The sequence below is a fragment of the Vicugna pacos genome, chromosome 35 (genome assembly GCF_048564905.1).
Source record: "Vicugna pacos chromosome 35, VicPac4, whole genome shotgun sequence".
Classification (NCBI taxonomy): Eukaryota; Metazoa; Chordata; class Mammalia; order Artiodactyla; family Camelidae; genus Vicugna; species Vicugna pacos.
This window is the reverse complement of record NC_133021.1, coordinates 19,655,364-19,669,116: the sequence shown is the minus strand read 5'-3', so window position 1 is coordinate 19,669,116 and position 13,753 is coordinate 19,655,364. Positions and strand designations below refer to the sequence as shown.

The 13,753-nt window shown below is 42.4% G+C and overlaps 1 protein-coding gene and 1 pseudogene across 5 annotated transcripts in view; both read left to right on the top strand.

Moving 5' to 3' along the window:
- Positions 1–2,566, top strand: part of MINDY3 (MINDY lysine 48 deubiquitinase 3) — an 82,551-nt gene extending 79,985 nt beyond the window's left edge. For all 5 annotated transcript variants that reach the window (XM_072954936.1, XM_072954939.1, XM_072954940.1 and 2 more), the window contains one exon: positions 1,595–2,566. In XM_072954936.1, coding sequence (XP_072811037.1) covers positions 1,595–1,744 — 150 coding nt within the window. In that variant the 3' untranslated portion in view covers positions 1,745–2,566. The remainder of the gene's footprint in view (positions 1–1,594) is intronic.
- Positions 2,567–6,685: 4,119 nt separating this feature from the next.
- LOC102531836 (endonuclease G, mitochondrial pseudogene) lies at positions 6,686–13,206 on the top strand (annotated as a pseudogene).
- The last annotated feature ends 547 nt before the right edge of the window (positions 13,207–13,753 follow it).

The following is a 13,753-nucleotide window of genomic DNA, read 5'->3' as shown; positions in this document are numbered from 1 at the left end:
GCTGCTCAGGAGCTAGGAGCACGGTAGACTGCACAGTAAGGGACTATTAAAAATATCTGAGGAAACGGACAAAACGCAAGAGCTGGCCTTGTGGGAGGGACCGTGGTCCACCAAGCAGCACGGCTGAAGCCAGAGGTAGGAGGGTCAATGGCCTTCCACCCAAGCTGGTCTGTTCTGACACCATGGACAAATGACGTTCTTTGTGCAAAAGAGGTCCTGTCTTACTTGAATTGTGATAACTTGAGTTATGTTCTTCGTGGACAGTTTCTCAGAGAAGTTTTGCGTTGGAAAGTTGAAAAGCATGACTTGTAGTTTTAAAAGTAAATTGATTCCATCAAAACTAGAAAGTAATGTATTAAGCAAAATAAAGAGGCAAAAAAATGAAGTATTTCACAGTAAATTATGTCTTTAGAGTTTCGTAAAAAAGGAGTAGTTTATGAAAGCATATTACCTCACCTAGTAATAGAAAATATTCTATTCCTATATTTAGTATGTTTTTAAGGAGACTCCAAATTACAGCTAATGAAGTTTCTTCTTTTGGCTCCTTGATCAAATACTTTATAGCTTTTATCTTAGAAAAACATAATTACAATCATGTGTATCAACCACTGAGTGTGTAAAAATCATTATACATCCTTTGGATGAAGGCAGTCTGTATCTCTTCTTTTTAAATTACTCAATTAGAATTTCTCTTGATACAAAAGGAAATTACTGCTTGACTGCTTTAATGTACACAGTGAGCACTTATCATGACTTGGGATTTTAGTTTGTATGTTACTTCATAGATAACTTCTAAAAGTTTTTTATTATAAATTAAAGAAATCAAAATAAACCTTTTTTCTGGTTATCTAACTGCCAGTGTATCTTTTAAATGATCATTGCTGCTGCATATAAATTTACCCAGATGGTTTTATCTGTCAGCCTTTTTCTACTCTTTTATTTTTGTTTCTGTCCTTATATCCTTTAATTCTTTTTCTGTATGATTTTTCCTGCAGAGCAGAGTACATTCTAATACAATAATAGAAAATTTTGTTGACAAACATCCAATTTGCTTCCAGCTCTGAATTTCAACACCCAAGTTGAAAGTAGAAAATAAAGTCGTTCCCAGGATATATATATCTGTTTCTGTTACCACTTTTTTATCTCATGAGGCAGCATGACTGGCTGAGTGCCTCAATATTAGAGCAGTAGGAACTATATAAATGTTATATAAATAAAACTTAAAATTTATTCCAAGTGGTATGTATTATTTGGAGAATGATTTTTCTTTTATCAGAAACAGTATCTTCTATGGGATTCACATACTAAGTTTTTGTTTGTTTGCTTTTTTAATCATGATCTTAAAATCTAAAAATCAGCTGGTCAGCTAGTAGTTAAAACTGTTTCACCGTCCTGTTTCCAGGTTTATTGTCACACTAATCAGTAAGCAGATAATCTTGCTTATAATTTCTATCAAAATAAAATTAGATCTAAAGCTCCATGTATGTAAAATGACACACAGTGCCTTCTTTGGCAGCCTGTGAATGTTCTGTATCCTACCTAAGGCCGTGCTGAGAATACTGACTGACCTTGGTGGCTTTATTTTGTTCAACAGGTAATGTATGTGGAAGGAACTGCAGTTATTATGGGTTTTGAAGATTCCATGCTACAGACAGATGACACGCCTATTAAACGCTGTCTCCAAACCAAATGGCCATACATCGAATTACTCTGGACCACAGACCGCTCTCCTTCACTAAACTGATCTGCCTGAGTATTTATAAGGAAGATTTTAATAGCAGATGTTGAAAGAGGGATGTAAGACTGGCGATTGGCTCAATTAAGTTATACACTGGTATCACTGACTAACTGTAAATAACAATTAAAAAAACACATTTTCAGTGTTTAAGATATGTTTAAATTATTTGTTTTAAAGCTTTATGTCAAAGGTTACCCTATTTAAATTCTATGTGAAATTTACTAGCAAAACTAAGCTGTAATCAATGTTCATCACTGTTGCAGTCAAATAATTTTGTCATTTATCAAGTTACAAACATTATATTACTATAGCATTTTTATATTGAGTATCAAAGTTACTATTTATAAACTACTTTGGGGTTTTGTTTCATTCAGGCACAGTCTATTGTTTAAATGATTCTGGCATGCAATATTAGCCTCCACGCTGAAATGCAGATTTTTTCTTGGTTATTTCTTTTCTAAAATCTGGTTTCCATTAGAAATATTGATAACAAATCATCAGCCTGGATCTTTGACAACTGGCCTAGCTCTGGCATGTTTATAAAAATTAGAAACAATAAGGGAACATTACCATTTATTCACAGATATTTAGAGGATGTATTTTAAAAAGTGATAGGAAAGAGAATCTGTTGGATAGTCTTAACACTGTTAACTTTTACTGTATTGCCAAATACACTTTTCCAAATTTGTCCCAACAGCCCTGTAAGCCAGCTTTCTTGTATATTTATAAATGTGATAAATGCATGAGAACATCTGTTATTACACCAGTATATTGCATTATTTATTATGATCCTAGTGGATGGCCTAAATAAACTTTTTTTTTCTTTAACGAACTGTGCCCTTTCATTTTACTTTCATGGCTCAAAATAAACAAATACTTTCAAGTGATTTTGCCCAGTTACCCTGAGAGAACCCAGTAAAAGCAAAGAACAAATGCCTACTGGACTCACACAACACCTGGAGAGGGAGACCACACCTTATAGTCACTTGGGACACTAATGTACTCAGATGGCCAGGAGCACCTGGGGGCAGCTGTTTCGATCAGAAGCCCCCATCCTGTTAATTTCTGAGAGAGATTTATTGTGTTCCAGTAGGATTGTTGTCAAGCAATTTGAAACGTGAAGATCCAGAAAATACTTTTCTTTCCTTCACTAGAGAAGCAGACAAGATATCCTGTTAAGAATTTCAGAACTGAACTTTACCTTCAACAGTATAGTTGAACATACATTTCCTCTATAATCTCTTGGAATTTTTTTCTATGTTTTATTTTTACATATATATTAACAATTATAATAAGTAGATTTCAGCATGGGAAAAAGGTAACACAAAATTTTATGTATAACTTTTCATAGCACTGTGTTCAGGAGTGTTACTAGCTCCTACAATTACAGCTGTAAAATGTCAGTATTTCTGGTTAATCTTGGCTTGCAAGTCCTACACCATCTGCACCACCACTACCCTTCTTAACTCATCTTACCCCACTCCCAACCCCATTTGTTCTCCCCTAACACAGCTGCTTCATTGCTTCCCTGGACAGTATCAAGAATGTCTCCACCTCAACCCCTTGGTACTTGTGATTCTTTCAACCCCGAGCCCACATCTCCCCAATCCAGCATCATCTCCCAAAGCCCGCATCTTCTCCCCAAGCCCATGTCATCTCACAAAGCCTACATCATTTCTGCAAGCCCCTGTCGTCTCCCCGAGCCCATGTCATCTCCCTGAGCTGGCATCATATCTGGAGGCCACTTCATCTGTGCAGGCCTGTGTCATCTCACAGAGCCCACATCATCTTCCTGAGCCCGCGTTCTCTCCCAGAGCCGGCATCATCTCCCCAAGCACACATCATCTCCACAAGAATGCATAATCTCCAAAGTCCACATTCTCTCTCCAAGCATACGTCATCTCCGAAAGCAAACGTCATCTCCCAAATCCTGCGATGTGTCCCTGAGTCCGCATTACCTCCCCGAGCCCAGTCACGTCCCTGAGCCCACATCTTGTCCGCAAGCCCATGTCGTCTTCCCAAGACTGCGTCATCTCCCCTGGTCTGAGACATCTGTCTGAGCCCACAACTCCCCGAGCCCTCTTTATCTTCCAGAGCCCACATCTTCTCAGGCCCACATTATGTGCCTGAGCCTGATTCATCTCCCCAAGCCCACATCTCCCCAAACCCGCATCATCTCCCCAATCGACATAATCTCCCCATCCCACATTTCTCCAAGCCCACATTATGTCCCCAAGGCCGCCACATGTCCCCAGGCACACATCATCTACCTGAGCCCACAGCATGTCCCCAAGCCCACATCTCCTCAAGCCAACATAATCTTCCCAAGCCTACGTCATCTCCCCAAGCCCGTGTCATGTCCCCAAACCAGCATCAAGTCCCAGAGCCCACATCATGTCAGCGAGCCCACGTCATGTCCACAAGCCTGAAAAATGTCTGCAAGCCTGCGTCATCTACCCGAGCCTGCGTCATGTCTCAGAGCACACGTCATGTCCATGAGCCCACAGTTGGCTCTTTTTCTAAAATATTTAGTATATTTATTTTGCCCATCCTTCCACTTTCAGCAGAGCGAGTCCCATCTTTTTGATAATTGTGTACTGCCCAGTGCACCCCCATTCTACTTTAGTGGGTGTTTTTTTCTCACTGCTGGCAGGGAAGTCAGTAATCTACAATTTTGATAGTTTTCCATGTTTAAGGTATTCCTCTGTCCTGATAACAGGAGCATCCAGAAACACAAATTATGATGCAGACATATAAATGTCCTTTTCATGGGAGAGACTTCTGACATCACTGAATGCTCTAGAAGCACAGTGATGGAGAGGGGTCCCCTGGCTCTGTATAGATCCTACCTGTAAAGCCCTCCTCTTGTCCCACAAGGAAAGTTATCCTTGTCATGGCCATTCCCACACACAGTGATGCTCAGTATTTGAACCAGCTAGAGGAGACTCAGCCACGTGACAAATATGCCAGCTTTTTCACCCCTAAAGTTCAATCTTCCCTAAAAGTGCTATCTTTTTTTTTTCCTCTCATCAGCACCGGCTTTGTGAGTTCTTTTTCCTACATAATAAAGCAGACCCCCAGGCAAATTCTGATATAGCCATTCAACTAAGTCTACATTCCTAGGAGTATATAACCAGCCTCTGTATCCTTGGCTTCTGCATCTGCAGATACAACTAATCTTGGATCAAAAATATAAAATTTCCAGAAAGTTCCAAAAAGCAAAACTTGAATTTCCCCCATGCTGGCAACTATTTACATAACATTTGCATCGTATCTGCAACTATTTACATAGTCTTTTATTGTATTAGGTATCATAAATAATCTAGAGGTGATTAAAAGCATAAGGAAGGATAGGTGTGTGCATTTGTGTGTTATGTGCAAATACTATGTAAAAGCGCTTTGTAACTTCCCCTTACCCAGTCCTTTCCACATATCCCCTTTGTCAAATCTCAACTTTACAATGCCAAACAGCACTGTACATTTTTAAGCTAATTTGCCAGCTATTTTCATCATTCAGATTTGACAGGCCCAAATTTAAAAATTTAATTTCTGTCTCTGATGACATATTTAAAAAGTCAAAATATGGGGAGACGGTGGCTTTTCCAGTGCTTAGAAAATACCACACAAAAGGAATGTCCTGATTCCCCCCACCCAGTCCACGTTTTTGTATTAATATCCTGTGCGTGAAGACCTGGAATTGCAGGTGAAGGCTTTCAAGTCTCTGTACTTATTTCCCAACGTGCTCTATTTGGTGATGTGTTTTTTTTTTTTCTAAACATTGAGCAATTGTCAGTCATCCCTATGTTTCACCAGCTCCCTGCTAATAAGTTATTTGCTGACATGCTGGTCTATTAAGTAATGGATGAAGAGAGTGCACAAGTTTGTGTTTTCAATTAGTCATGAAGAGCTTGAGAAAATTCCACAAAGGGTGGTGAGCAAAGGAAAACTTAATTAGTTCAAGTGAAACTGACTCAGCAATAATGCTCATTGGCTGACTCCAGGATCTGATTTTCTTGAGAACAGATTTCCATGGCTGTTTCATCTAGGCTGACTTTTTTCTTTTTTCTAAAATCATGTTCAACTTTATTCTTCTTTAAGTTTTTTAAAACATTTTCATTGTGGTATGATTCTTGCACAGTAAACTGCACATGTTTCAGATGTACACTTTGATGAATTTTGGCAGATGTATATATACCCCCGTGAAACCACCACCACAGTCAAGATAGCTAACATTTCCACCACTCCCCAAGAGGGGCAATGTTCAAATTCCCAATTTAGCCCTTCCCACCCCCTTTCACCCCTGGTAACCGTAAGTTTGTTCTCTATGTCTGTGAGTCTGTTTCTGTTTTGTAGATAAGTTCATTTGTGTCTTTTTTTTTTTCAGATTCCACATATGAGTGATATCATATGGTATTTTTCTTTCTCTTTCTGGCTTATTTCACTTAGAATGACTATCACCAGGTCAATCCATCTTGTTGCAAATGGCATTAATTTATTCTTTTTTACAGCTGAGTAGTATTCCATTGTAGATATACACCTCATCTTCTTTATCCAGTCATCTGTCAGAGGGCATTTGGGTTATTTCCATGTCTTGGCTATTGTAAATAGTGCTTCTATGAACATTGGGGTGCAAGTGTCTTTTTGAATTACATTTTTCTCCAGATATATGCATCTAAGCTCACTTTTGACTTTTAAATCACATTTGTGATTGTAGACTGTCCTAGGCCCCACCCTTCAGAGACAGAGCTGGTGTGGGTTTGGTGACAGAGAAGAACATCCAGGCAGGAAAATCAAGCCCGGCTCAACAGGGGCTGTTCTCATGGTCAACGCCAACAAGACTCCTAGGAGGAGGGAGAGAATGCCACTTGCAGCTAAGAAGATATAACAAGCTGATGGGAGCAGCTGAGAAGGCATAACAAGAGGATGGCAGAGCTGGTCCTAATCGGGATGTCAAAGTGCAGATCGGGCCTAGTTGGTGAAACAAAAAAAGAGGTCAGTGTGGGGCAGGTTGTGTCTATTTTGGATGCTGCCTGGGATGAAAGGTAATCTTCTACCCACACTGAAGTGACTTCAGGAGCCTTTAGTCAAGTGAGAATTATACTTTGTTTCAAAGGAAACTCTTCCCAATATCGCTGAAGCAGCACCTGCCTTGGCAAGTGAAAGTGTCTTAGGGCAGGTTGACAGGCGAAAACTTGAGGCTTAAGATATAAACTGTAACTAACATTTGCCTCAGCACCTTCCTGGGAAAGACACCTTGTCTGCGTTGGTTTTAAGTCCCCAAGACTAAATCCCACAATAGCTGCGTGGGTCTGCCCGGAGTCCCTTCTGTTGAAACACGGCTCTCAGAATAACAAGCTGCCCCTCTCCTCCTCCCCTTTTCCAGTAAGGAGTCAGCAGCGCTGAGGCCTTGGAGGGAAGAGGCGCAGAAGTCGTGGGCTGCGTGATGCAGTGGGGTCAGGAGACTGGTATCGTAGAGGGGGTGGAGCAAACAAGTCAATTCTGGCATTCGTGGAAGTCAGTTTTCTCACTATCAGACAAGGGATTTACAGAGACAGAAATCTGGAAAGCCATAAAGAAGTCAGGTGTTGAACTGGAATAGGAGTTACTGATGTCAACTCATGATCTTTAATACGTACACACACATGAGAAGAGACGTGGAAACAGACGTTGCTCTGTGTGTGTATGTGCATGAAAATATATGTACACAGACACGTATACACATTTTTGCTAGCTGATTCTCTAATTGTGGGGCAGGGAAAATATAAGATGGGCATCTTTTGGGGCCAGAGTGTAAAAAAGTACTCAAGATAGTTAAATACACATACACACAAAAACAGGATGGGGACATGTGAATGGGATATAGGAACCAAAGCCAAACTTAAAGAGCTCCCAGTGCCCAGAGAGACCTTCCCTGACCTGCCTCTCACTTCCTATTACCCTCTGTTTTCTTTATAGCATGTGTCACTGACACTACACTATATATTTATTCATTTATTCTTCTCCCTAAAATGGAAGCTTTATGAAAACAAGAACTTTGTCTTTTTCAGTCACTGCTGCATCCACAGCCCCTTAATAACTGCTGATATGCAGTTGGAGTACGTGGACACAGAAGAGCCCTTCGATAGCGTAATTTTAGAGGAACTCAAATCTAAAAGGAAACTTCAGTGGGGCAAGGATGGTTTTTTCCTTCTGTGAACCCCGAACCTAAATAAATGTCTCTGGCTGAGATGAATAATTGCCTAAATTGAAGAGAATCAGTGTGATTGGTCCTTAAAATGGATAATGGCTATTTTCCCCAGCTAATATCTGGCCTGAACTATAAGTGGAGTGGACCCGAAAAGATCTCTTAGTGCAGCCAGTCTAATCCTGTGTCACATTGTTGAATCCCTTTGAAGAAATGAACTTGAAATCCCTCTGATAATGCAGCCAGAACCCAGAGGAGAAGGAAAATGGGTGTGCCTGCCCTCTCCTCCCTCGTCTTTCACGTGGCAGAAAAATGCTCGTCCATCATAGTGTCCTTGGCCCCAGAACCCTCGGCAAGGCTCTCTTGGAAGCCATAGCTGTCATGACTCTAGGTGACATTAATTTGTTGTTGTTGCTTAGAAGAGTCAGTCTTGGGCAAAATTATCAGAAACCAGGAAAGCACAAATTATTACTTTACTGCCTAACACAAATAATATAGATCTCAGACTTCCATGTAGGTAAACCTAAAATCCAGAAATTGGTCCTTATTACTTTACCCCCATAGTAGTGGAGAAAGAATGATCCTCATTTTGGCAAACATGAGATCCAAGCTTTTTTGGTGGGGGGGTGGGAATGATTCTCTTAAAAAGAAAGATTAAACTTGAACTTTCAAATCCCTCTCCTTGGATATTTCAGATCAAAGTTGTGAATGTGACTTATATTTAAGCTTATTTAAATACATACATATTTATTGAGTGTCTGCTATGGAAAATAGATTCCCTGGTAGGAATAGGTTATTAAGAGAGGGAAGAAAGCAAATAGATCCCCGATGGTAACTGTATTCAGAGATGACATTTGATAACATCATAAACACTTAAAAATGGCGATTGCTTAAGGGACTGATATAAACCCATCTTTTGGATGTGATTAATCCAAAATTCCTAATAACTAAGCCAGGTCTATTCTAAAGTTTAGTTTTGAAATTTCTTTGGGAAAAAAATGTGTCAGTAAGCAAATTTGCAACATAAAAGGCAAATGTAACAATATTTTTAACCTAGAGAGTAAAAGAATAATTTTTAAGGACTCCAGTGACATTCAGTAAGTAGAAACAAAAATGTCAGTTAACAACAACTCTCAACTATCCCTTAAAGCTGGTAGAGGAGGATCTACATTTTGGCAAGATACTTAGCGGTTTATTCAAGATAACATGCAACTTGCGAAAATCAAATGTTTTGGATTTTTCAAAAATGTATTATTCGGATTTTTCCACTAATGTACCTGGTCTCTCCTTCCTGTGACTTTGGATAGATGAGTTGTTATCTGTGAAAAAGAAATTTTTTAACATTGAGTCTTTGAGAGACCAAATAACTAAGAACTTTCTGCAATAGGAAATTTCAGTTAGATAGCCGAGAGAATTCAACAGTGCAAAATGAAATCCTGTTCTGCCATCTAGAGGACACACACTAGTGGCATAGAAAATGTTTTATCTTTAATGGCCCTTGAAGCTTAAAATAAAAAGATTTTCTGTCTAAAAAACAGGCAGGGGTAAGGGAGTAGGTGTGCATTTTGCTCTATGGCATTATGTCAGATTGGAGCACAGAGAAGAAAGTAACTTACTTTGTTTAGTTGTTGAAAATAACTTACTTTTAAAAGCACTTAAACAAAAAACAAAACACTATGGATGAGATAGGCACCGAACTGAGGTCTTACACTTCACCAGATCTGCTTGGCCCCATCTGGCCTCCAGGGCTGTGGCCACGTACAGTTGCAGAGCACCAGCACCCACCACGTCCCCTAAGAACACTTTCCTTGCCATAGGAGGGCAACAGCACAGCCTCTGTTCCGCCGGCAGGTGGGTAACAAGAATTATTTGGGGCACTTTGGGGTTTGATCACACCAGACTCAATCAGCCAATCTTTCACATATTTCTCATAATATTCTAACTTGACTGTCTCCAAGTGACTCATCCCAGAAGTCCACATCAATTCCTCCTATTGCCGGTACTCAGAGAACTTCCTAACTGAAAGGACAGTAAAGATAATCTACTTCAGTTTCTTCATTTTGCAGTAGAAGAAGCTGAGGTCGACAGATTCCATACTGTTTAAGATCACTAGTGGAATTTTCACTGTAACCTATATTGCCTACTCTTAAAGCCAATTTTTTTTCCACTTTATGTATCCATTCATTTAACAAATACTTAGTGTTTGCATACTATGGGCTAAGCATTGTGATAGGTACTGAGGGGGAAATGCCACATCAAAAAAAGAAAAAAGAAATTCCCTGTTCTCTAGAAGCTAACAGTCTGCTGGGGGTGAAAGTCATATAAAATTATAAAAGTACAAGGGACTAAAAAAATTTTAGTGGGAGCACAAAAAAGGAACAAAAAAGATTCGGTTTTGAAAGGAACCACTGTTTTTGTTTAGTTTTGCTTTTTGCTTGGTTTTTAAGCAGAGGAATTCAGAGTCTCTATTTAGCTCAGTCAGGCTATATAGCTGATTTCCCCCCAGAATGTGAAATCCTTCTTCAAGGCTCCTCTGAGCACAGGGTCTCTGTTCTGAAGCCAGACTCTCTTTGCTAGACCAGGGACTCCATTACGCCTGTGCCTCCCCTAACCGTCCCTTTCGGGCAAAGCACAGCTGCAGGGTTCCTTCACTCCTCCTTTAGTCTGCTGACAGGAGAGAAATGAAGCCAAAGCTAAAGTTCCTAGAGCCTTTTCCATTGATAGTTATCAGCTTTAGAACGACATATATCTGTCTTGAATCCCGGCTCTGCAACTTAATAACTTTGTGAGTTTGGGCAGGTCACTTTCCTTCTCTGAGTCAGTTTCCTTACAACAGAATAGGAATAAATAGATTTATCTTCATAAAATTGTTGTAGAAAAAAATGAGTTCATGTAATAGAGTGGTTAGCAAAGGGTCTGCTTGTGGAAGGCTCAAAATAAGAGATGTCATTGTTAACTTATGACAATTAGTTATCTGAGCCTCTCAACAGATTCTTAAATACTGTGGCTTGCATCTCACCTCTCTACCAATTCTGCAGTAACTGACTGGCTGTATTTGTTTTCTCATCTCCTGTTGGCTCAGCAACTGGCGCCCAGTGCCAGAAATGGTCTCATTTCCTAGTTAGGAAGAATCTGATCAGCTGTAATTTGAATGGAATGTGAAAGTAATTCAGAACAGAATCAAGCAATGTAGATTAGATGATGCCTATCAAGTTAAGATGTACCTGACTGTGAGTTATACCATGCAGTCTACCGAAATAAGGTGATTAATTTGATTAAATGATAAAATAATCAACCCCATTTGGAGGGCACAGATTAGAATCAATATATATGGAAGATTAAGGAAATTAAACCCATAGTATAATGCTTTTGTGTTCGGTTTAAGATAAAGCTATGCCTATTTAGAATGTAGAGTATGTGTAATACTAAGGTTTGTCATATTAGAGACTCTAACATAATAATTTACGATTCTAACTTAAAATGTATAGATGGATGATTGTAGAATTGTTGGATGTAAGTAAGTTGTAAGAAAATTGGCTGAGTGAATATTTAATAAAAGGAGGATCTATTACATTAAATACATATTAGATTTACTAGATTTCCTAAAATTATCTAAATACGTGGGAAGGCTTAGGTGAGATTTGAAGTATTATATTTAAATTTTTAAAAATATTTTATTTATTTATTATTGTATTACTAAATTATTTCTTATTTTGGGGGGCGGTAATTAGGTTTATTTACTTTTGGAGGAGGTGCTGGGGATTGAACCCAGGACCTCGTGCATGCTTAGCATGTGCTCTGCCACTTGAGCTACACCCTCCCCCCTATAATATTTAAATTTTAAATACATTTGTAAATGATTTAAGACAATTTAATTAACTATGCTTAATAATGGACCAAACAATAATCTCCTTGAAAATAACTGTTTTTAAAAAAAATTTTTAAATTTTTAATGAAGGGAGGTAATTAGATTTATTTATTTAGAGGTACTGGGATTGAACCCAGGACCTCATGCATGCTAGGCATGCACTCTACCACTGAGCTATACCCTCCCCCTGAAAGTAGCTATTAATGGGTAAGTAATTTAGTCCATTTTAACAGTTACTTAGAAGATGAACTTAGGATTCGTAAGTTGACCTTAAAAAGGGGTCAAGGTACAAACTTACATTTGTAAGATAAGTAAGGGACGCGGGAGGTCGCGGCGTTCTTTCCGCACAGCGAGTTGCCCTCTGTCCACGCTTGGGCCGCAACCCCCGACCGTGCAGGCGCTGCGGGCCGGCTTGACCCTGGCGGGGGCGCGGGGCTGGGCGCAGCCGCCCAGGGCTGGCGGGCGCCCGGGAGGCGCCGGGGCTGCTGAGCCGGCTGCCCGCGCTGCCCGGGGCAGCGGCGGCTGAGCTTCCAGCCGCGCCCGGGGCCCTGCGGGCTGCAGCCCCGGCGAGCTGGCCGAGTGCGGGCAGCCCGGCCTGCCGCAGATCAAGAGCCGCGAGTCGCTCCTGCTGCGTTACGACCCGCGCACCCGCCGCGCGCTCCGGGTGCTCGAGCAGCTGCGGCCCGAGCGGCTCCGCAGCGACGGCGACCGCCGCTCCTGCGACTTCCGTGGGGACAATCGGTGCACGCGTGCCACCGCGAACGCCAACTAACTACCGCGGCAGCGGCTTCGATCGCGGCCACCTGGCCGCCACCGCCAACCACCGCTGGAGCCAGAGGCCATGGACACCTTCCACCTGAGCAACGTCGCGCCCCGGGTGCCCCACCTCAACCCGAATGCCTGGACCAACCTGGAAAAGTACAGCCGCAGCCTGACCCGCACCTACCAAAATGTCCATGTCTGCTCGGGCCGCTCTTCTGCCCAGGACGGAGGCTGACGGGGAGTCCCCTGTGAAGTACCAGGTGATCGGCAAGAACCTCGTGGCGGTGCCCACCCACTTCTTCAAGGCGCTGATCCTGGAGGCAGCAGGCGGGCAGATCGAACTCCGCTCCTATGTGATGCCCAACGCGCCTGTGTGAGGCAGTCCCGCTGGAGAGTTTCCTGGTGCCCATCGAGAGCACTGCGTGGGCCTCGGGGCTGCTCTTTGTGCCGAATATCGCACGGACCGCCAGCCTTAAGGCCATCACTGCGGGGCCCCAAGTAAGGGGTAGCCCCGGCCGGACTGTGGGGTTGTCGGGGCTGGGTCAAATTAAAGGTGTTTGTATTTGGAGACAAGTCTTGGCTGCATCAGTCGCAGGTGACCCCTGGGAACCTCTGGCTTCACCGCTGCTCCTTTGCCTTCTTGGGCCCAAATGAACCTTCAGCTGGGCCCGGCACCTGCCTGGGTGAGGCCAGGCTGCAAGGTAGCCAGGGAGATGAGGATGGCTTCCTGGAAGAGAAGCACAGCACAGGCTGGGCCCTGGGAGGCTGGTGCGTGCCTGGCCACCCAGGACCCAGCCCCTTGGGGAAGCTGCCTTGGCAGGGCCTGAAGAGGTTGAAGACAGGCCCAGCTTCCTCCTACAGACCTGTCACTGGCCAGCTGTGAGCCCTGCCAGGGAAGGGCCCTGCCTCTTTGCTTCTCAGTCTCCTCCTCCGGTAAATGGGGATGGTCATCAGATCTGCCTCCCAGCTGGCAGCACCTAGCCCTTGCAGGGATCTTGGACACAGGGAGACTGAGGCCGTCCACCTATTCAGTCACTACCCTTTGAGACCAGCGGAAGCCTTCCCCCAGCAAAGTGCCCACAGGCACAGCGTTCTGTGCTGCCCTCAGAAGTGGAGGCCCAGGCTGAAGGCTCTCAGAGGTGGCTACATCCTGTCCCCCAGAGGGTCAGAGATGCTAGTGAGGCCAGCAGGGGGGAGGGGG